This window comes from Sinocyclocheilus rhinocerous, unplaced genomic scaffold (genome assembly GCF_001515625.1).
Source record: "Sinocyclocheilus rhinocerous isolate Xijiao unplaced genomic scaffold, SAMN03320098_v1.1 scaffold130, whole genome shotgun sequence".
Classification (NCBI taxonomy): Eukaryota; Metazoa; Chordata; class Actinopteri; order Cypriniformes; family Cyprinidae; genus Sinocyclocheilus; species Sinocyclocheilus rhinocerous.
In genome coordinates, this window is record NW_015623500.1 from 470,848 (window position 1) to 491,270 (window position 20,423).

General features: G+C 36.4%; 2 protein-coding genes across 2 annotated transcripts; one reads left to right on the forward strand and one right to left on the reverse strand.

Annotated features, from left to right (window-relative positions):
- Window positions 1-6,218: 6,218 nt before the first annotated feature.
- On the reverse strand, window positions 6,219-13,265 carry LOC107705067 (branched chain keto acid dehydrogenase E1 subunit alpha). The gene is made up of 8 exons (XM_016508238.1): window positions 13,251-13,265; window positions 12,307-12,483; window positions 12,101-12,187; window positions 11,894-12,002; window positions 9,641-9,802; window positions 9,138-9,344; window positions 8,909-9,050; window positions 6,219-7,394 (listed from the first exon to the last, which is right to left on the reverse strand). The coding sequence occupies exons 1-8, from the start codon at window positions 13,263-13,265 to the stop codon at window positions 7,052-7,054; spliced, it is 1,242 nt and encodes a 413-aa protein (XP_016363724.1). The 3' UTR covers window positions 6,219-7,051.
- Window positions 13,266-14,742: 1,477 nt separating this feature from the next.
- On the forward strand, window positions 14,743-16,389 carry LOC107705410 (exosome complex component RRP46-like). The gene is made up of 4 exons (XM_016508728.1): window positions 14,743-15,038; window positions 15,815-15,955; window positions 16,048-16,137; window positions 16,278-16,389. Exons 1-4 carry the CDS (start codon window positions 14,745-14,747, stop codon window positions 16,371-16,373), a joined length of 621 nt encoding a protein of 206 aa, XP_016364214.1. The 5' UTR covers window positions 14,743-14,744; the 3' UTR covers window positions 16,374-16,389.
- Window positions 16,390-20,423: the final 4,034 nt, after the last annotated feature.

Consider the following 20,423-nt stretch of genomic DNA (forward strand, 5'->3'; position numbering starts at 1 on the left):
ATTAAATATAGACTAATCCATATTATAGCTACAGTTATTTCTGTTACCTTTGTAACAGTATTAAATATTTTTATATTTCCCCACTCGCCCTATTGGTTGGTCTTTTTTTCTTCCTCCAAGCTCGGGTTCTCTACCAGAGACCTGGGAGCTTAAGGGTTCTGCACAGTATTTTATACACATACATACATACATACATACATACATATATATATATATACAGTGGTGTGAAAAAGTGTTGGCCCCCTTCCTGATTTCTTATTTTTTTGCATGTTTGTCACACTTTAATGTTTCAGATCATCAAACAAATTTAAATATTAGTCAAAGATAACACAAGTAAACACAACATGCAGTTTTTATATATATATATATATATATATAATTTGCAATATACAATAAATACTATTTATTCTGTTAGAATTTCCACCCTGTTAGCTTCACATTAAAATAGGAATATATGCAGATTCCACCCTGTTAGGTTTATAACCCAACAGGGTGGAAAATTCTACAGATAAAAATAACTTTTATAACTGTCAGATATGTTTTTTAAAAATTTTTTTGACCAGACAAACATTCTCCATAACATAGCCTAACAGGGTGGAACTTTAAGAGTGTGACAATCAGGATAACATTTAAAAACTTCAACAAAAACAGTAGGAGTGAGAGTTGATGCTTGCTTCAGTTTGTACAGTTGAATTCCAGAGGGAAAAATAAACTATATTTGGAAGGCGAGAAAGTACATACTAACAGTGTGGAAGATTACTTAAGGGACACGGTAAATGAAGAAAATTGTAAAGAAAAAAAAAACTATAGTTTTACATGATTTATATGTCTGATTAGATGCAGTTTAGCCTAGACTATATCATAATTTAAAAATATTTTGAGGTTTTTATCATTCATGGTTTATATTTATTGTGGAAGTTGATTACTTTGCACTGAGGACATGATAAAATTTAATGCATATATCAGTAAAAAGGTGTGTAAAATATAAAATAGTATTTTTAATGTCTATTATATCTGTTTAAGTGATAAAGAAGACCTAAATATATAATTTGAGCCATTTCTTATAAATATGTGACTCATTTTAAAGAAAAATATGAGTAAATCATAGAGACAGAAAAGTATAAGGAATGACCCAATTGTATTATGAAATGTTGATGGCAGCAATCAATGTTTGAAAACTATTCAAAATGTAGTAACTAAAACCACAGAATAAGAAAATCTTTAGCGTTTTCCCTTGAGAAATTTTACGTTTATTCACAATATATGCATTCTCTAACAAAACTATTGTGTTCCCCCAGGAAATGCAAAAACATTTAAATATAATTTTCCTCCCATCCTATTTTTACCATCATCATTTCCCTTTAGGGGCTCTGTTTTAAACAAAACCAGTAGCAATACAATCGCCAGAAGTGGGGGAACATGTGACATGAGTGGAATTTTAATATGTTATTGCTAGAAGAAAACCAATATATTTGAAAGAGCCACTGAAACCACATGCTTCTGAACACCACAGAAAATGTGATGGTCCATGAAAATATTCACAGGATCTGTTGCATCACACAACACCAGGCAGCTGACAGTCTTTTTAACAGTCAGACCCAAGCTGTTGTTGTGACAGATTTCATCAAATCGGGCATAATTTTCCTGTTTGTACTCATCATTTATGCTGATCAGACCCATTGCTATGGCACATACTTATTTGAATATTATGTTCTTTGAAACCAATCAGTATTTCACATTCTGACTATCACATTTCATTCAATGCAACATTGCACAAACATTTTGTAGTTCAAGATGAGAGGGATGTACTCAGAGTATCTAATATGTACAATATCTAATACAGTAATACAGTATCTAATATGTTGCATATGTTGGTTATACAAGGCCTGTTACCATAAACTGCAAAAAAATAAAAATAATAATAATAATAATAAAAATAATAATAAAAAAAATAAAATAAAATAAAAACTGAGCAGAGTCTAATAGCTCCAAACTAGGGAAATGTTTGCAAAAAGTCATTTTAGGGACAGTCAAGAATACTACTGATCTAAAATACAGATAGCCTACTGCATATTATACATTTTATTTGGTGGTGAACTGATGATACAGTGCAAGAATATGACCTCGATTCAGCTCAGTTTTCAAACATTTACAGTAAATGGAGATATTTGTTATCTTTTATATAAAAATCTAGGAATACATTAGCTTTACTGCTAGAAGACGATGAAATTTATCTGACCCCCTCAAAAGGACAGTGATTACTTGAGTGATAAATGGAGGGAGCTCACTAGAACCGCTATGAGCAAATTGCCTAAAAATGGACTCTGACAGCCTTGACCTTTGTGTGAGTGTAACTGGTTTGAGAGTTTAATATCATGTTGAATGTAACATAAAAACAGGGTCAAAAATGCATTGTGACGATTGCATCCCCTACAGGACAGAATAGCACAATTGATAAAACTGTAGATATTATGATTTGCATTTTACATTATTGTATAATTAAGGTTATGTCACGGGGTTCCTGGAACAGGAAAAAACTCGTCTTCAGTGTCACAATGACTACAATGAACATCAGTAATCTAATTATTTACCTTATTCTAAATAAGCCAATATTATGATTATGGTGTTTACATGAATTGCTTTTAGAATATTCCTTTCATGTTACCGTTTTACATGTTATAGTACATAGTTCGATTAATGGCACACGACATTACGTCCCCACGTGACCCACACCGGGTGGTGTAAACAAAATGATCATGTTTACATGGACATCAGTAATCTAATTATTTACCTTATTCTAAATAAGCCAATATTATGATTATGGTGTTTACATGAGTTGCTTTTAGAATATTCCTTTCATGTTCCCGTTTTACATGTTATAGTACATAGTTAGATTAATGGCACACGTCATTACGACCTCACGTGACGCCATCCGACGTCCCCTCCGGCCGGAATTTCAAGTATAAATAGTTGGTCTTCGTGATGATGCCATGTACAGTTTTGGGTGTTTCATTTTAAATTTTCTGAAAGCTTCAAGTGCAGTTAATTATTTGTACATGCATACAGACGATGGCGGTGATGAAGCTCTTTTATTTTCCATCAAACGGTTTACCACTGCCATTTGTGTATCCTGTCGCAAAAAGCGCCGAAAAGTCCTACACGACGGTAATAATGTGATTAAGGTGTTTACATGTCTATACTGCACTTCAGTAATGCGACTAAAATAGGAATACTCCACATGTCTTAATTTGATTTCTGTTTACTTCGAATATGACTTTAGCCGGATTAAGGTAATCAAAAATCTCTGTTTACATGGTAGATTCTTAATCAGAGTATTGTCTTAATCGTGTTAAAATCGGATTATTGCTGTCCATGTAAATGTACTCAGTGTTGGGGGTAGTAACGCATTACAAGAAACGGGAGTTACATAATCAGATTACTTTTTAAGTAACTAAAGTAACGCAATACTTTTTAATTTAGAAGGAAATATCTGAGTTACTCTTTCAAATAAGTAACGACAGTTACTTTGTTTCCCATGTCTTGACTGAAAGCTCTTGTGTTGGCATGTTGAGAGAAATCAGGAGAAAGTGCAGAGGCGTTGTGTGTGCTGTGTGAACATGATGTTACTATAGTTCTAGACTAAATATGAACATGTATTTACTCATCTCACCTCCACAAAATCACATTCAGTATTCCTCAAAATCAATAAAACAGTCAAATGCAAACTCAGAATATTATACAAACCTGCAATTATTAAATATGTTAAATAAGACAAATATCATTTATATATTCCCTTACGAAAATTAATCATGGATTTACTACAAATACCATGGTTAAACTATGGTTAGTGCAGCAAAACCATGGTTAATTTGTGGTTACCATGGTTTAACTATAGTAACCATGGTTCCCTTTCAGTTGCTCACTCTCGACGTCATGTCGGGGACTGACGAATTGGGATCTCGCTTAGAGAGACCAATCCACTTTGAGTATAAACTAAACGAGCCAATGCACATTGGCATGCGATGATTGAATCCAGCTGCCGCTGATCACAGCGTGAGCATAAAAAGGCAGCCGGTGCAACGCATACCAGCTTTTCGCTTTGGAGCCGTGCGACAACATCGTTATGCTCCTACCAAACTGCTTCGTGTGTGATGAGTCTAGCGCGCTCTAGGGAGCTTCTTGTGTTGGCGGACGGCTCTTCAGCGGTGGTCGTTCCTGTGTCGAGTGGGTTGCGCACTTCAGGCTGCACTACCCCCTGTCGTGCTGCAAGCGGCCATCTCCCCTGTGTGTCTCAGCACCTAAAAGAGCATTTCCCTGAAAGAGCTTATTTCTCTAAAAGAGCTTACACGGGTGCGTCTTTGTAAAGACGACTGATTGTCTTTTTAAAGATGCTGTTTCATCCGTGCGTTTCTGGATGCGGTCGTTACCTGGCGCCGGGTGATGGTCACGATCGCTGCCTCACGTGTCTGGGCATGAAGCACGCTAAGGTGGCGTTCGCGGATGAGTCATGTTCCCATTGTGGGAAAATGACTATCTCGGGAAGGACACGATAGAGCCGGTCCCTCCAGCCTCCAGGTCACTTTGTGCCATTCACATTCCGGGTCTGCTCAACTGTACGGCCAACGAGCTGTCATGAGCTACACTCCCAGGAGAATGGCGACTCCATCCCCAGACGGTCCAGCTGATTTGGAGATGTTTCGGAGCCGCTCAGGTAGACCTGTTTGCCTCTCCAGAAACCTCTCACTGCCAGATGTTCTACACCCTGACGCACGGACACACTGGCACACAGCTGGCCGCAGGGCCTGCGCAAGTATGCATTTCCCCCAGTGAGCCTTCTCGCACAAACACTGTGCAAAATCCGGGAGGACGAGGAGCAAGTCTTGCTAGTGGCGCCGTATTGGCCCACTCTTCCAAGAGGGTTATAATCACCTCTAATCTTCCATATGCACCTAAACGGTTGTTGAAGTGCTTCCGAAACCTCCTTCGGGAAGATGGGGGCTTCCGCAACGTTCCTGTTCCAAGTGGAACGGTACGTTTTCTCAGTGTTATCCAATCTCACTGAGTGGGTAGAGCTATGACAACGGTGACTGGTCTTCTTGTTGTGAGCCCCGGCCTACACCAAAAAGAGGCGCAGGCGGCTCGCACAGGACACTGGAAGGGGCAGCATCCATGGCGCTTTGGTTGGGATCCCAATTCGTCGGTCACCGACGTGACGTCGAGAGTGACCAAATGAAAGGGAACGTCTCGGTTACGTATGTAACCCTCGTTCCCTGAAGGAGGGAACGGAGACGTCACGTCCTGTACCACCGCTGAGCGGCCGTATCCATTTATCCGTATCCATTCCCTCCTTCAGGGAACGAGGGTTACATACGTAACCGAGACGTTTTTGGGTTAATTTGTAGTAAAACCATGGTTTATTTTCGTAAGTGTTTAATCCCATTTTATTAACCCATGTCTTTGCTACTGACCTTCGATGATCCAATTCAACCATACTAAGCAAAAATGACACATTTGTATTTCATTTTTGTTATTGCTGAATAGTGTAGAACTTTCTCCTGAGTCATATTCTTCATGCAAGTTGTTTGAATTGCCCCTGCCGCCCTCTAATGTACAGACATGAACTTACATTTCCTTCAGCCTAAGGCTTTGATTTCACTTTTGGTGTGAAAGGACTTTACATTTGTAAAATAACTTTTTTATATTAAAAACAAACAAGCCCTGCCCAGATTTAAAAAGAAACTCAAAAGTAACGTAACACATTACTTTCCATAAAAAGTAAGTTTTAGGGAGTAACGCAATATTGTAATGCATAACTTTTAAAAGTAACTTTCCCCAACACTGGTCACATAATCCTTTAGAAATCATACTAATATGCTGATTTGGTGCTCAAAAAAAAAAAAACCCAAAAAATCTTGTCAATGTTGAAAACAGTTGTGCTGCTTAATACTTAAAACCGAGAGTAGGAAATATTCAGAAAAAAAATCCCTTTTCACTGACCTCCAATTTACTTTGTATTCCTCTGTATTAAAGTTACCAGTTCGTTCAACCCTCATTCATAATGAACTCTTCACAACACACTGAACATTATTAGTCTGCATAACGCTTCAATCGCCAGCAGTTATTAGTACTTAAACACACTGTGCTCTACATAAAATAGGCCTCAAGACTATACATTTTATTAAAGTCTACGTTCAGTAAGCACGTCACTATATCAGTGATTACATTTTGTGAGCATTTTTTATTGTTTAAAAAACAATTTACAAACCCCTAAAGCTAATCCGAATAAATCTCAAACACAACAATCATAATGTCATGTAACAGTTGAGTCAGTCTCACACAGAAAGTTTGTTCAGTTCATTATTACCAATCAGAAAATCACAGCTAAATAGAATGTCATTATTAACAATATCATCTGTGGGGGAAAATTAACAGGACGCAAACCATTTATTATTACAGTAAGAGTATGTTGTATATATACTTATTAATAGCTCAGTTTGGAGTGGAAAGTCTGAGGGTAATAATACACACAAATGACCTTTTCACAAAGCATGTATCACAATCACATCACCTGTAATGAGTATTAGTGTTTGTGGAGAAATGAGAAACCAATTCTGAACATTTACAGTGATTTGAAAACCCACATTCTAAAGATACTGAATGTTCTTCATAGAGTATCAAGAATCACTCAAGAATCAGGGGAATCACTCAAGATTTTCATGCTTTAAATAAAGAAATTCTAGTGAATGGATTGATATCACTATGCCAATGTAATGATACTGTATTTATGGGCTGTTAGAACAATGAAAACATTTGCTACACGAGACCAGTATAGAAGACCTTCAACCGATTTACACAACTCCTTCTTTTACATCATTTTCCAAGGCACAAAATGACAGTACGGAGGCCTCTAGTGGCAAATATGGAGGATAACAACACATCTTTCACTATTTGTGCTTTCTAACTCGATACAAATGTAGAAACGGAAAAAAAAAACTATTCAGACAAACTGACATGTGCAAGGAACTTCCCAGTTGTGTCCACGGCTCATGGATTATTTCTCATAGAGATCAAGTGGGTAATGCTCTTTATACTGCTGGACGTGCCGCCACATGGCGTCTCTCTGCTTGGCTATAGGAGGAATCATCTCATCGTAGACGTCAGTGAACAGCAGCTCGGGGTTGGGTTTCAGACGTTTCTCGGCTCTTTCGAAGGCCTCCATGACGAGTTTTCGTGACTGCTTCCTCCAGGCCCGCTCCTCGTCCTCGCCCCACCAGCCTCGGGCGGTCATGTAGTGTCGCAGGCGAGAGATGGGGTGGTCCTGCTTGTCCCAGTAGTTCACCTCGTCGACTGAGCGATATGCAGAGCTGTCGTCACTAGTGCTGTGATGACCAATCCTGGAGTGGGAAGAGGAAATAAAGGCTTTGTTTGTTTCACAACACTAGGGGTGCATGGAAATGTTGGTGGATGTTCGGTAAATGTTTGGCCGAAAGTTGAAACTAGCAGAAACCGCCACTCTGGCTAACAGAACATCTCATGTATTACATTTTAGGGTAAAGATATGCTTGAATTGTGCAAAAATCAGTTTAAGAGTTCTATGTTAAGCAAATCATAATAACGTGTCAAAAAGTAAGATCTCTTCTTTCCTTCTGGAGCATCAGTGAGCGTTTGAACCTTCTGTAATAGTTGCATATGAGTCCCTCAGTTGTCCTCAGTGTGAAAAGATGGATCTCAAAACCATACAGTCACTTTTGGAAAAGGTTCAAATATGCAGAAGATGCTGGAAAACCAAAGAATGTACAGGAGCTGGGGGATTTTTCTGAAGAACAGCAGGCAGTTGAACTGCTCAGGACCAACACAGCACTCATGAACAACTATCACAAAACAGAAGAACAGTCGTGGAGCATCCAGGAAACGACACAAAGTATTAAGATTCAAGGGATTTAATTACATTAAAGTGATTATTACGTTTTGAATATGGATATTATTTTTCTTACAAAAACGCATCGATTTGGTACAGGAGGCCTTTGTTCACCCCCCTGGAGCCGTGTGAGACACTTTTTTTTAATGGATGGGCGCTTTTTATTTAACTTCTTTTGGACTGATGCATGCAACACCCGCTGAGTGGCATTAAACAGCTTGAAAGATCAAAGACAATTTTTAATATAACTCCGACTGGATTCGTCTGAAAGAAGAAAGTCATATACACCTAGGATGACTTGAGGGTGAGTAATTTATGGGCTAATTTTCATTTTTGGGTGAACTAACCCTTTAAGCAGCACAACTTTTTTTTAAATTGATAATAATTAGAATTGTTCTTGAGCATCAGCATATTAGAATGATTTCTGAATGATTGTTGAAATTATGTCTGGGTTACTTGAGTATTTCCTTGAACAATGGCCATATATTATACAGCAGTTATCAGAAGTGTGCCTTTCAGAACCTTGATTGTCAAGAAATCGAATCTACATAAAGAGGAGGATCAAATTTACAATCAAATGGTAATGAATGGACAAACAGAATCCAAACCTTAAAGAGAAACCTATAATCTGCTTAAACTGCCTGGACTCAAAACAATTCACTGCATAGAAAATGCTGTTTCAGTGTGAGAAACTTGCATCAAACCTGACACACATTTTTTCAAGAAATAGGCAAGTTCTCCCCCACATATTTTATGCTGTTTCATAAAAGCCTACACTGCAAAATATTGTGTTGATAAATAGGTTTACAGTGCATCTCATAGCATTTTCTGCTGAGTTTGCCACCCTACACACAATAAAAATAGACCCTACCCCAAATGGCACCCCTGAGGTCTACACTGTGCCACATAGGCTGTTTATAGCTAATAGAATGCTGGGGATGTTGTACTTCCTAGTTTAATTCATGTGGTTTACGTGAGGATAAACTCTACCTGTAAGTCATGGCTTCAATGAGGAAGGGCTGGTTTTCAGCCACCGCTCTGCGTCGTGCCTCCTTCGTGGCATTGTACACTGCGAAAACATCATTTCCATCTACACGTATCGACATCAGTCCATATCCTGGACCTCGAGCAGCTATGGACAAAAAAGGGAGAAAAAAAGCATAAGATAAAGGAAACGCAGAGACTCACATTGGAGTCTGTGATGGACACACATACTTACCAATACCATCTCCTCTGTACTGCTCATTGGTCGGTGTTGAGATAGCATAACCGTTGTTGCGGCAGAAGAATAGGAGAGGACACTCAAGAGTGGCAGAAAAATTAAATCCAGCATGTGCGTCTCCCTCACTGGCGGCCCCCTCTCCAAAGTAACAGATCACCACACGGTTTGTGTTCTCCCTCTTCACTGCGTACGATGCCCCAGCCGCTACAGCAGGTGATCAAAGTTATTATTTGCATTTTCTTTTGACACAAAGAAATTAACACTTTTATTCAGCAAAGATACATTAAATTAATCAAAAAGTGACACATCTATACAAAACAATGATGCTGTTCTTTTGAATGTTTTACTGTGTTTTAGATCAAATAAATGCAGTCTTGGTGAGCATTAAGACTTTCTTCAAAAACACACACACAAAAAAAAAATAGACAACAAACTTTTGAACGGTAAGTGTAAAATATTCATGATGACTGTTCTGTGTAACAGACATGCTCACTTCTCACCTTGGGGGATCTGAGTGGCAAGTGGTGAGGAGATGGTTACAAAATTGAGGTCTTTGCAGCCGTAGTGAACTGGCATTTGTCTACCCTTGCCAAGGTCATCAGCGTTTGCATAGCACTGCGCCATAAACAGATCCAAAGGGAAGCCTCTGTACATCAATACACCTATAAAAATTCAGAAAATATACATTTATATTTGATCAAATATTAATAAATAAATGTATAAAATATATAAATATATTTATAAGTGTATAAATATAAATATAATATAAATAACTGTTATGTCAAATATCAATAAATACAAATTATTGAATCAAATAGCAATGCATTGTAATTTAAACTGCAATCTTTTTCTATCATATAATATTTAACAATATTTATTTAACATTTTGAAGAAAATAAAGCGAAGACTGACATTTTTCATTACAACCAAAAAATACTAAGAAGAAAACTCTCTTGCAAGTGCCATGCCTGAGCGCGTTTGACCCCCAAAGTCCATTTCGTTTGACTAGTGTTATCCATGCCCTGGCCTGCTTGAAGAGGTGACCTCTGCATGGCTTCGATTGGACACAGCCACACAGGTAAAAGTGTGAGCACTAAACATGCATGGAACTGGAAACATAGATGTCGATTATGCAACTGTTCTATGTGCAGCATAAGTGATAGATTTGTTAAACAGCATTATGGGTGGGCGATATGACCAAAATCTTATATCATGATACGAGTCATTTTATTTTCACGGTAATAATATATATCATGATATAGTTATTTTTGCTTTAAATAAGGTCTCTATGATATCAACATTTTTTAATACCATGGATATTTCACAATTCTTGTCAACAGTTTCATATATCACAAAAAATAAGAATAATTATTATAATTATTAAATAAGAATAATTATTAAATAAGAATAAGAAACTAATTACAAGTAATAGGACAATATAAACAAAAGTAGAAAAAATAAGAAATGTTACACACGTTGTATAAAGTAATCAAATGTAAAAAAATGTATTTAAAAAAAACTGCATATTCTTCACACGTGTCAATTAAATAAATACTTCTTATTAAAGTTACAAAAGTGATTTAGTCAAGAGCAGTGAAAGATTTTCTCTCTTTTGTTGATTAGACAGAAAATTTGTTGATCTTGATTAACATGAATGACAGAGAACAGGAATATTAGACTGCTGTCACTTTAAGAGCTGCCTGGATCCAATACTGTTACACATGTATCTTCTTTCTCAGCTGTTTGCTTTCACTTAAGACCTAAATTACTGTGTTTACGAGGATACTTGCAAAGACGTGCATTTTGACACATTAAAGTGTGTGTATTTTAACCGTTCAAGGCCTATAAAGCAGCAAAAATATCTCTGTCTTCAAGTTCTCTGTCGCAAGTTCTCTTTCGCTGCTGATTGCATTTTAACGGCTTACATTACATTTACATTTAGTCATTTAGCAGACGCTTTTATCCAAAGCGACTTACAAATGAGGACAATGGAAGCAATCAAAATCAACAAAAGAGCAATGATATGCAAGTGCTATAACAAGTCTCAGTTAGCTTAATGCAGTACACATAGCAAGGTTTTTTTTTTAAATTATATAATAAATAAAAAGAAAACAGATAGAATAGAAAAAGAATAGAGCATGCTAGTGTTAGAGGCCTTCTTTGCTTTTGTTAATTTTATAATAAAAAGAAAACAAATAGATAGAACACAAAAAGATTAGAAAAGCTAGTGTTAGTTTTTTTTTTTTTTAAAGAAAACAAGCTTACAATCACATTTTTAAAATGCAATGCTTAAAACCGCGTGCAAACGATAAGTTTTCGTGATCATGTAGCACAGCAACGTCACGTGAGCGTGTAACAGCGATAGAAATTATAGTCGAAAATCTCTACCGGTTAACAAATTTCTACCAGTTAATTGTGTCTACCGGTATATCACCCACCCCTAAGCAGCATATTACACACATGAGAGGACCGTGTATCTTTGCACCCCAAACGACTCAAAATAATAAGCTACAAAGTTAACATTATGATGGACTCCATTGTGCTGATCAAGAGTGCTTTTCTTTCCCATTTTCTTCAAAACAGTTGCATCGTAAGTGTGCTCAGGCCTGGAATGTTAAAGTGCAATGCGAGTGAGAGGGAGGTCAATCGTGCCTGAGCAAGTTACAAGGCTAACGTGTCTAATGTGTGTGCACCCTTATAATAACAAAACTGGGAGAGCCACTATTGTGACTCCAGCTTGTAAACATGCTCACCAGCTTCTCGGTATTGGCCGAAGACCAAATCAGTAGGTTCAAGAGCCGCAGCGCTTCCAACGTGTGTGCCCTCCTCACCATAATTGGTCATGTAAAAAGAGATACGGCCCTTGAACACAAAAGCATACCAAACTTAAGCATTATAAAAATGTTATTTTCATTTTATATTGGAATAAACATCACACTAATATCCACTGCACCTCTCACCTGCCTCTGAGACTCATAAAGAATCCGATCCATTGTGTTGAGTAATGTCATCTTCTGATAGAAATTCAAAACCATCTCTTTTGGAAGCTGAAACAGACAAGTAACGCTGTGTAAGTGCAAAAATTGTGGATACTATTTAGTAACCTGCTACCAGCTTATTTCCACACATTATCTTTGCCATATGGTGCAAATAAAAGACTCCACACCTTAGGATCCTCAGACGGATTGATGATCTGGCCCTGTCTGTCCATCACCCTATACACAGGGATTCCTGAGATCACATTGGGCTGAATAAATTCCAGGTGATCAATAAACTCCGCCGAGGCCCCGGGAAACTGCGGCTTCTCCGCTGAAGAATCAAATGGCTGCTGGCGAAGAGCTCCCTGAAGACAGAGACAGAGGATCAGGGAGTGAAATACACAAGCATCAGAGAAGCAGTTCATGAGATCTGATCACATACTTTAACAATCAGACAAAAAACTGCTCAATAATGCCCTCATAAACCAGGGTTATTAGTTAACTAAAACTAAAATCATAAAAAACATTTTCGTTACTTGAAATAATATAATGAAATAGAATAAAACATTAGAAAGTAAACTTCAACTTATTTTATTTCAGCTAGCTGACAAGGCAACATTTCTCATTTTCTCATTCTCAACTTGATGTACTAAAATAACTAAAAATAAAAAGAATATGAATTAAAAACTATATAGACATTAAAAAATAATATTAAAAATGACAAAACAATAAAATTACTAAAACTTTAACCAAAATGAAAATGAACACTGAAAATATCAAATCAATTATTTTATAAATAAAAACACTGTTACACACACACACACACAGACTTTTACACTAGAGTTTTAATAGTCAATTCCTGACCAGTAAGTTTTACTATCTAATGAAGAGATCTTTTATTTTGCCTTTGTTTTGGTTTAAAGGTAATACGGGTCATCTTATGATTTTGATGCAGAAATATAAACAAAAGGTAAGGAGAGAAAATATAGATCCTTTAAAAAGTGGCACTAAAATAAATAGGCTAAATACAATGTAAGATTAAATATTAAGCATGCATATAAGAAAATGCCTTAAAAATACATGTGCCTTAGAATTTGTTAGTGCGTTTTTCATGAAAACAAAGACATGGGGCCCGTTCTTCGTACATCGCTAACTCAGTTAGCTGGATTTGATTGTTGACGATTTGGCATGATCTTGGATTGTTTGGTTCTTCGAAGCTCATCCTGGACTTGTTGTCATAGCAACAGGTCCGTAAACTTAAACCTGCTCGGGAGCAGGCTTATTTCATGTAAACAGGATTAGATTGCATCTTTTTAAGCAGAATTGATACTTAAAATCTGTCCTCTACCACCGCTACTTTATTACAAGAGTACCCTACTAATCCAGGGACAATAATTTAAAATAATAATCATTTAAAAATTAATTTAAAGATAATGTAATAATGTTGTGTAGTCTTTAATACTACAGACACAGACAGTTTTACTCACTGAAAGATTTATTCATTATAAAATAATTACTTCATAATTGTATTAGAGTCTTACACACGCTATACAGATAATGTAGAGTCGTGCATTAATTTGAGGGGTGACATCTATTATGGGAGTGGCTTGGTGGAGCGCAGGAGATGCAGATAACATGATCTTGACCCTTAGGAAAGTTTAATTAACGCGGTCACGTAACAAATCTGTTCAAATATAAAATTAAATGAATTGCTAATTACTACATTGAAATAAAAATGTAAAGCCTGTACAAATATTAGAAATCGTCCAACAGCCTTGAGAAGGTTGAACAGTCCATTACCCACAACAACGCACAGAGATCTGACCAATAGTTATTAGATTAAAACAATTACTAGATGGTTAGATCACACAATCAGACAGATCGAACGCAATTGTGTACTGTTTCTAGGTCAGATGAGGAATGCATATACATAAGCATTAGAAATACTCAAGGACTTAACATTATTTTAGGACTAACATCGTGCTTTTTATTAAGGTGGTTTACTATTGGTATACATTTTATACGATGCAAATTACACCAATGTTTTGAGGTTCGCGCAGCTGCACAGTTCATACATAATGCATGGTTTGCGTATTGATGCACATCTTTATATCAGCTGGTAGATTTAGGATCACAGAGAATACACTTGCTCATACTTAATGCAAGATCATCTAATGCTGGGAAGATAAAAAGTGAATATATTTCAATGACACAAGGCTGCAGGGATTAGCATTGTGTTTTCCTCCACACACCCCCCAGAACCAGCCAATCGGCTCTTAGTGTAAACGCACAGTGAATTCTATTCTATATAAATATTTTTTAGAATTGAAAATATTTGTTATTACTATATATTATGTATATTATACTATAATAAGTATAATGTATACAAGTATAATAATAATATTTTAGGAACTGGCCCTTCAAAGGGCCTTGGAAAAAACTTAAAACTACATTTCAGCAAACCATGCTACTATATTGGCACTTAGTTAGTATTTCACTCAGTTGTATTGTGTGTATATTTTTATTTTATTTGCTTATAGAGCATGCATTATGTTTAAGGCTTTTACCTAGAAATAGTTTGAACAGCTTTTAAAAATTCCAATTAAATCGTGAAGACTATAATTGCATGCCTAATATTCATGTCAGGTGTTTAATAATAAGTGTCTTTCATTTCGGTAATGACATTATTCATACGCTCCTCCATCAGTGTTCGTCGTCTCGGCCTGCACTGCCAGTTCTCACCATTAGATGTCAGTCTGGTACAGACTCCAACTCTTCTCATGTTGTTGTTTCGTTAGGAGTCCGTGAGCGCGCGAGAGAGCAGTGCGTGCGCGAGACGTGCGAGGCTGCGCTTCTGTTGACGCTTCATCCTCGCTCCTCTGTCACAGTCATCCTGCAGGTCATCCACGATGATGGCTCTGTATCCTGAACACCAGCAAAACCATTTCTAATGTGTCTTCAGTTAAGAAAAGGGCATATGTAATACGTCCGGTAATATTATTTGACCACTTTTAGTTACTCACTCACTGTTGAAGAGAAGGCGTAAGGGTCGATTCATTCAAAATATAAGGGTGATGAGCATATTAATCTGAACAATTACAACGTTTAATTTGTTCAAAGTTAGCTTTGGGTTCAGCAAGGTATTTTTAAAAAAAAATGTAATACTTTTTGTCATCGAAGATGTATTAAATTGATCAAAAGTGACAGTAAATACTTTTTATTTTAAATAAATGATATTAGTTTTAACAGTCTATTTAAGAATCTTTCAAATGTATCCCTCTTTCCACAAAAATATTAAACTACACAACTGTTTTCAACATTGGCAATAATAAGAAATGTTTCTTGAGCAGCAAATCAGCATATTACAATGATTTCTGAAGGATCATGTGACACTGAAGACTGACGTAATGGCTGCTGAAAATTCAGCTTTACCATCACAGGAATAAATTACATTTTAAAATGTATTAAAATAGAAAAGAGTTAATTTATATGGTAATATGTTTACAATATTACTGCATTTACTGTATTTTTGGTTAAATAAATGCAACCTTGGTGAGCTTCAAGAGACCTTTTTCATTTAAAAAAAAATCATACTGGCCCCAAACTTCCACGTTACTGTTGATTGTTTTTTTCTGTCCCATTTTCTTGCATTCTTACTGTGTCCCCCTACAGTTTGAGTCCTTATCTAACTGTCAGCTGCTGTCATGCTGCCTGAATGCTGCCTGTATGGCTCTAATGGATGCCGGGCTGCCCATGAGCCACCTTTTTTGTAGTGTGACCTGTGCAATTAGCAAAGAGGGCCAGATAATCACTGATCCTACAGCTCTGCAGGAAAAGGTACACACCGCACTTCCTGTTGCCCATGGCTGGTACAAACCATAGCGTACAGGTTAAGCTCTTGATCTGTGTCTTTTATGTTTTCTTTCCAGGAAAGTCGAGCGTTGTTAACATTTGCTATTGATAGCGTTGAGCGCAATGTTTTGATGTCATCAACCACAGGCTCTTTTTCAGTCCAGGAGGTGAGATCGGATGCGCATTTCATTCTTGCGTGTGATTCATTGCTCCGTTTGTGGTGATGATACATAGGTATTTGTGTGTGTTTAATAACCTGCTTGAATTTTCTACAAGGCAAAGACATAAATGTTTTCTTCCCACACAGCTGCAGCAGTGCATCGCAATCAGTCAAAAGGCTTCTGAACAAATTTTCCAGTTTTATAGGCATTCTGTCAAACGCCGATATTCTAAGATAAAATAAAACACGCTTGTTGGGATTTTTACTTTGAGTTTGCATCATCATTTCCTCACTGTGTCTCTGTATATATATATATATATATCTTATAAATCATACAGAATGAGTTTTTTGAGAAAGTAAAAATGCAGAAAGTTTCCTGTGACGTGTAGGGTTGGTGTAGGGCGATAGAAAATACGGTTTGTACAGTATAAAAACCATTACGCCAATGGAGAGTCCCTACAAGGATAGCTGACCAGACGTGTGTGTGTTCACCCACAAAGCTTTACAGAGCAATTATATTACTCCCAAGATGGTATTTTTAGCACTTCAACATTTCATTTTGTAGCTTATGCCGTATTAATTTGCATTTTGCATACTCGTATACTACTCAAAAACATCTCCAAATAAGTGTTTTTATGCTGTGCTAATAATAAAATGAGAAGTATGCCAATCTGCTACCCAGGTGTTATAGTTTCTGTTCTTAAATAGCTAATAAATAGCTGAATGTTTAAAAAAAACATCTTAATAGAGTCCTATTAAGTCAAATGGACCATAATGCTGCTTTTTCTGTAACCCAAAGCACGTTTGAGCTTAAAAAAAGCAATTTTAAGACCACTGCCTTGGGAACCGTAGCTTTCAAAATGAAAAAGTGATCGAGATTTCCATTAGACTGTGTGAGCTGGGTCAGTGAGAAAATTGCATAGTATATTAATATGCATTATCATTAATTGCTGTTCACCGCAGTTGTGCTTGATCTTCCATTTAGTTCCTCTAAAGATGTGTATTGTAATGAGTATCATTAAAACAGTAGGCTCTTTCCACAACATCACTGCAAGTGCAAGTATTATAAAGGCAAAACCAAATAAAAATTTCAATCAAGTGCATTTATTTGTTCATAACAGTTACCTGCAAAATTTACATACACATTTGCACATTTACATACCTCCTCTACATTAACATCATTAATGTAGAGGAGGAATAAAATAATGACAGGAGAGGATTTCTCTGGTCTGTATTCCTGTACTGAGACTCGACCGCAGCACTTTAACCTATACACTTGGAGGACTGTTTGTGGTGCTCTTCAGTGATCCCACACAGGCAATGATAGCTTACCGGAGGGGGCTGTGCTATCGCTCCTCTCCGCTGCTCCATGGGGCAGCTTGTTGTATAAGTAATACATAATTTCCTACCATGATGTGACCCAATTTCTAACTGCGGGGAGCGCGAAGGGCACCTGCCAAGGCAGTTTATGCTGACCGCTGTTTTGTGGTTTAATCTTTTGGAACAGGGCACATTTCAACTTTTAAATCACATGGGGTTTTCTGATTGTAGTATTGTGCCCTTGACATTTGAATATCGACTTTATCTGTAATGGACAGTGTACCATACAAATGTTTGGGGTCGGTAAGATGTTTTAATGTTTTTTAAAGACTCTCATCCTCCAAAGGCTGCATTTGTTTCATTAGTAAGTAAAGTCGGTAATATTGTGAAATATTATCACAGTTAAAATTAAATGTTATTTATTTGGATATATTAAAAAAAAAATTATTTCTTTAATGGCCTTAATGGTCTTTAATCCAGTCTTCAGTGTTACATGATCCTTCAGACATCATTCTAATATGATGATTCGGTGATCAAGAAACATTACTTATTATCAATTACATTTTAAAATGTTACAAATAGTGCTGCTTAATATATTTTTGTGAAAACAATTACCTTTTTTATGAATAGAAAGATCAACATTTAGTTAATGTCTTTACTGTCACTTTTGATCAATTTAACATCTCCTTGTTGAATAAAAATATTAATTTCTTTCAAAAAGCTGACCCCAAACATTTGAACGATAGTGTATTTCAGGTTTTTGTATATTGTGTAGTTTAGTGAATCCTGGGTGCATTTGTATACTGATTCTAGATTAGTCTAGACATATCTGTTGTATGGATTGTTAACAGTTCACCAGTCAAATTAATGAACAGATAATTTGCAAAGTAAGTTTATAAACACAAATATACTGCTTTAAAAAAAGGTAGCGCCATTAATTGTACATGAATGCAGATGGATTTGAAGGTGCGAGTATGCGATGTATTGTGTTTCATATCAGAGACACTTCCTATAGTAGCAACTAAAGCACTTCAGTCAAAGCATTTTTGGCACTGCTTATCACTCGCCTCTGAGGTTATCAAGGCGAAATGTAGGCCTACAAAAGGGATTTAAGTATAGAGTAGAGTGCTACAACAAAACAGAGTGCCCATTGGTAGAAATGTCACTGACTACAGTTTTAGCTTTTATCCTAGTGGATTCTGTAAGTTAATAACTGCCCAGGCAGGCAAATACCCTTTATTTCATATTTACAAATCATACATATTATATGTTCAGTACTTCAGAATGAATATAAATTACAGTCTTGGCATTTAAAGATATTTACATGCCTGCAAACTCAATGCTTTTGGGCAAAACTGAATGTGTCTTTAAAGGGAACTGACTGTTTTCAGAGTTTTAATGGCATTTTCTTGTCCTCCTCGGATTAATGTCAATACAATGGTGTTTAAAATGCACATCTGCATTGTGTACAGGGGTATACGCTGAATTTCTGCTTTTCATAAGCATCACCTATACTGTCAGAGAGTTGAATTTGAATTTTCATTCAGCCTGTTTGCCGTTTTTGTTCAGAACAGTTATATTTAAATTACATAACTTAATCATTTTGATTCATCCTTTTTCTTAAAAAATAGTTTAAAGGCTGAAATAAGGTTAAGCATTTATCAACTTATATTTGAACTGTAAAGCCGTTTAAATCATTGTTTTTATGGCCATTTTACAGTTAATGTTACCATAGACATTTGTGTTGTTTCAAAACATCTTGACTCTAAAACATGTAGGTCTATTCAAATATCAGAATTTCTTCAAAATTATTTCAACTGCTGGGATTCATGAAAATCTAAATTTCTTAAGATAAAATCCAAGTTCGTAAAAATGTTCCTAAGTACAATTCTTGTTGAATAATTCTCAAACATTATCTTTTTAAAACATAGACATTGGTATTGTCTGATTGTATGGTGGTTTATGCCAAAGACTTGCTGATCAACTCAACTCCTCATAGGCGAACGCAGATTACTGAAATAATCGTAATTATCATGAATAATCTTATAATGCTTAAAGGGGTCATATGATGTTGCTAAAAAGAACATTATTTTGTGTATTTGGTGTAATGAAATGTCTTTATGCAGTTTAAGGTTAAAAAAACACAGTATTTTCCACATACTGTACATTATTGTTTCTCCTCTATGCCCCGCCTTTCTGAAACGCGTCAATTTTTACAAAGCTCATTGTTCTGAAAAGCAAGGTGTGCTGTGATTGGACAGCTATCCAGTGCGTTGTGATTGGCCGAATACCTCAAGCAGGTGTGGTTGACTCTTAACTTTTATAAAGAATATCTCTTTGGATTTGAGACTTTAGTCTTTGCAACTTTACAGACCTTCTTTATGCACCAAGAGCTTGTATCACTTCAAAGAGAAAGGAAAAATTTAAATCGCATCGCATGACCCCTTTAATGCTTGAAATGCAATCTAGAAAATAGCAGTTAAGAAACCTTTTTTTTTTCTTTTTTTTTTATAATGTTTGGTGGTCTGATTCCTGATTCACCATCTTTTTTTCCAGTCCAGAGTTTGCAGGCATAGTTCACTTAAATTATATGTAGTGTCTCCATACGGTTTTGTTGGTACAGTAGATGGAAAATGGAGAGTCTATATTTATCAAGCTATGAATAGAGTCCTGCAGGAGAAGCTTCTCATAACGGCATGACTCAGTGAAAGCTGCAGCGTATATGTGTGTGTTTCCCTCATCGCATGGAACTTTTGCCTGTGCATACTTAAGCATCCTCATATCTGCAGAATCTGCCTGAACTTGTACATGTTTACTCTCTGACAATTTCCAAATGAGTTCTAAAGTCATTTACTGTGGTGTTTTCACTTTGGAGAGTGAATCAATGACCAGCTTTAGAGCTCAGATAGAAAATGACCCAGTTCGCTCGAGTCATGTGTCTCGGAGGGCACGTCCCGCTGTTTCACAGCCAAG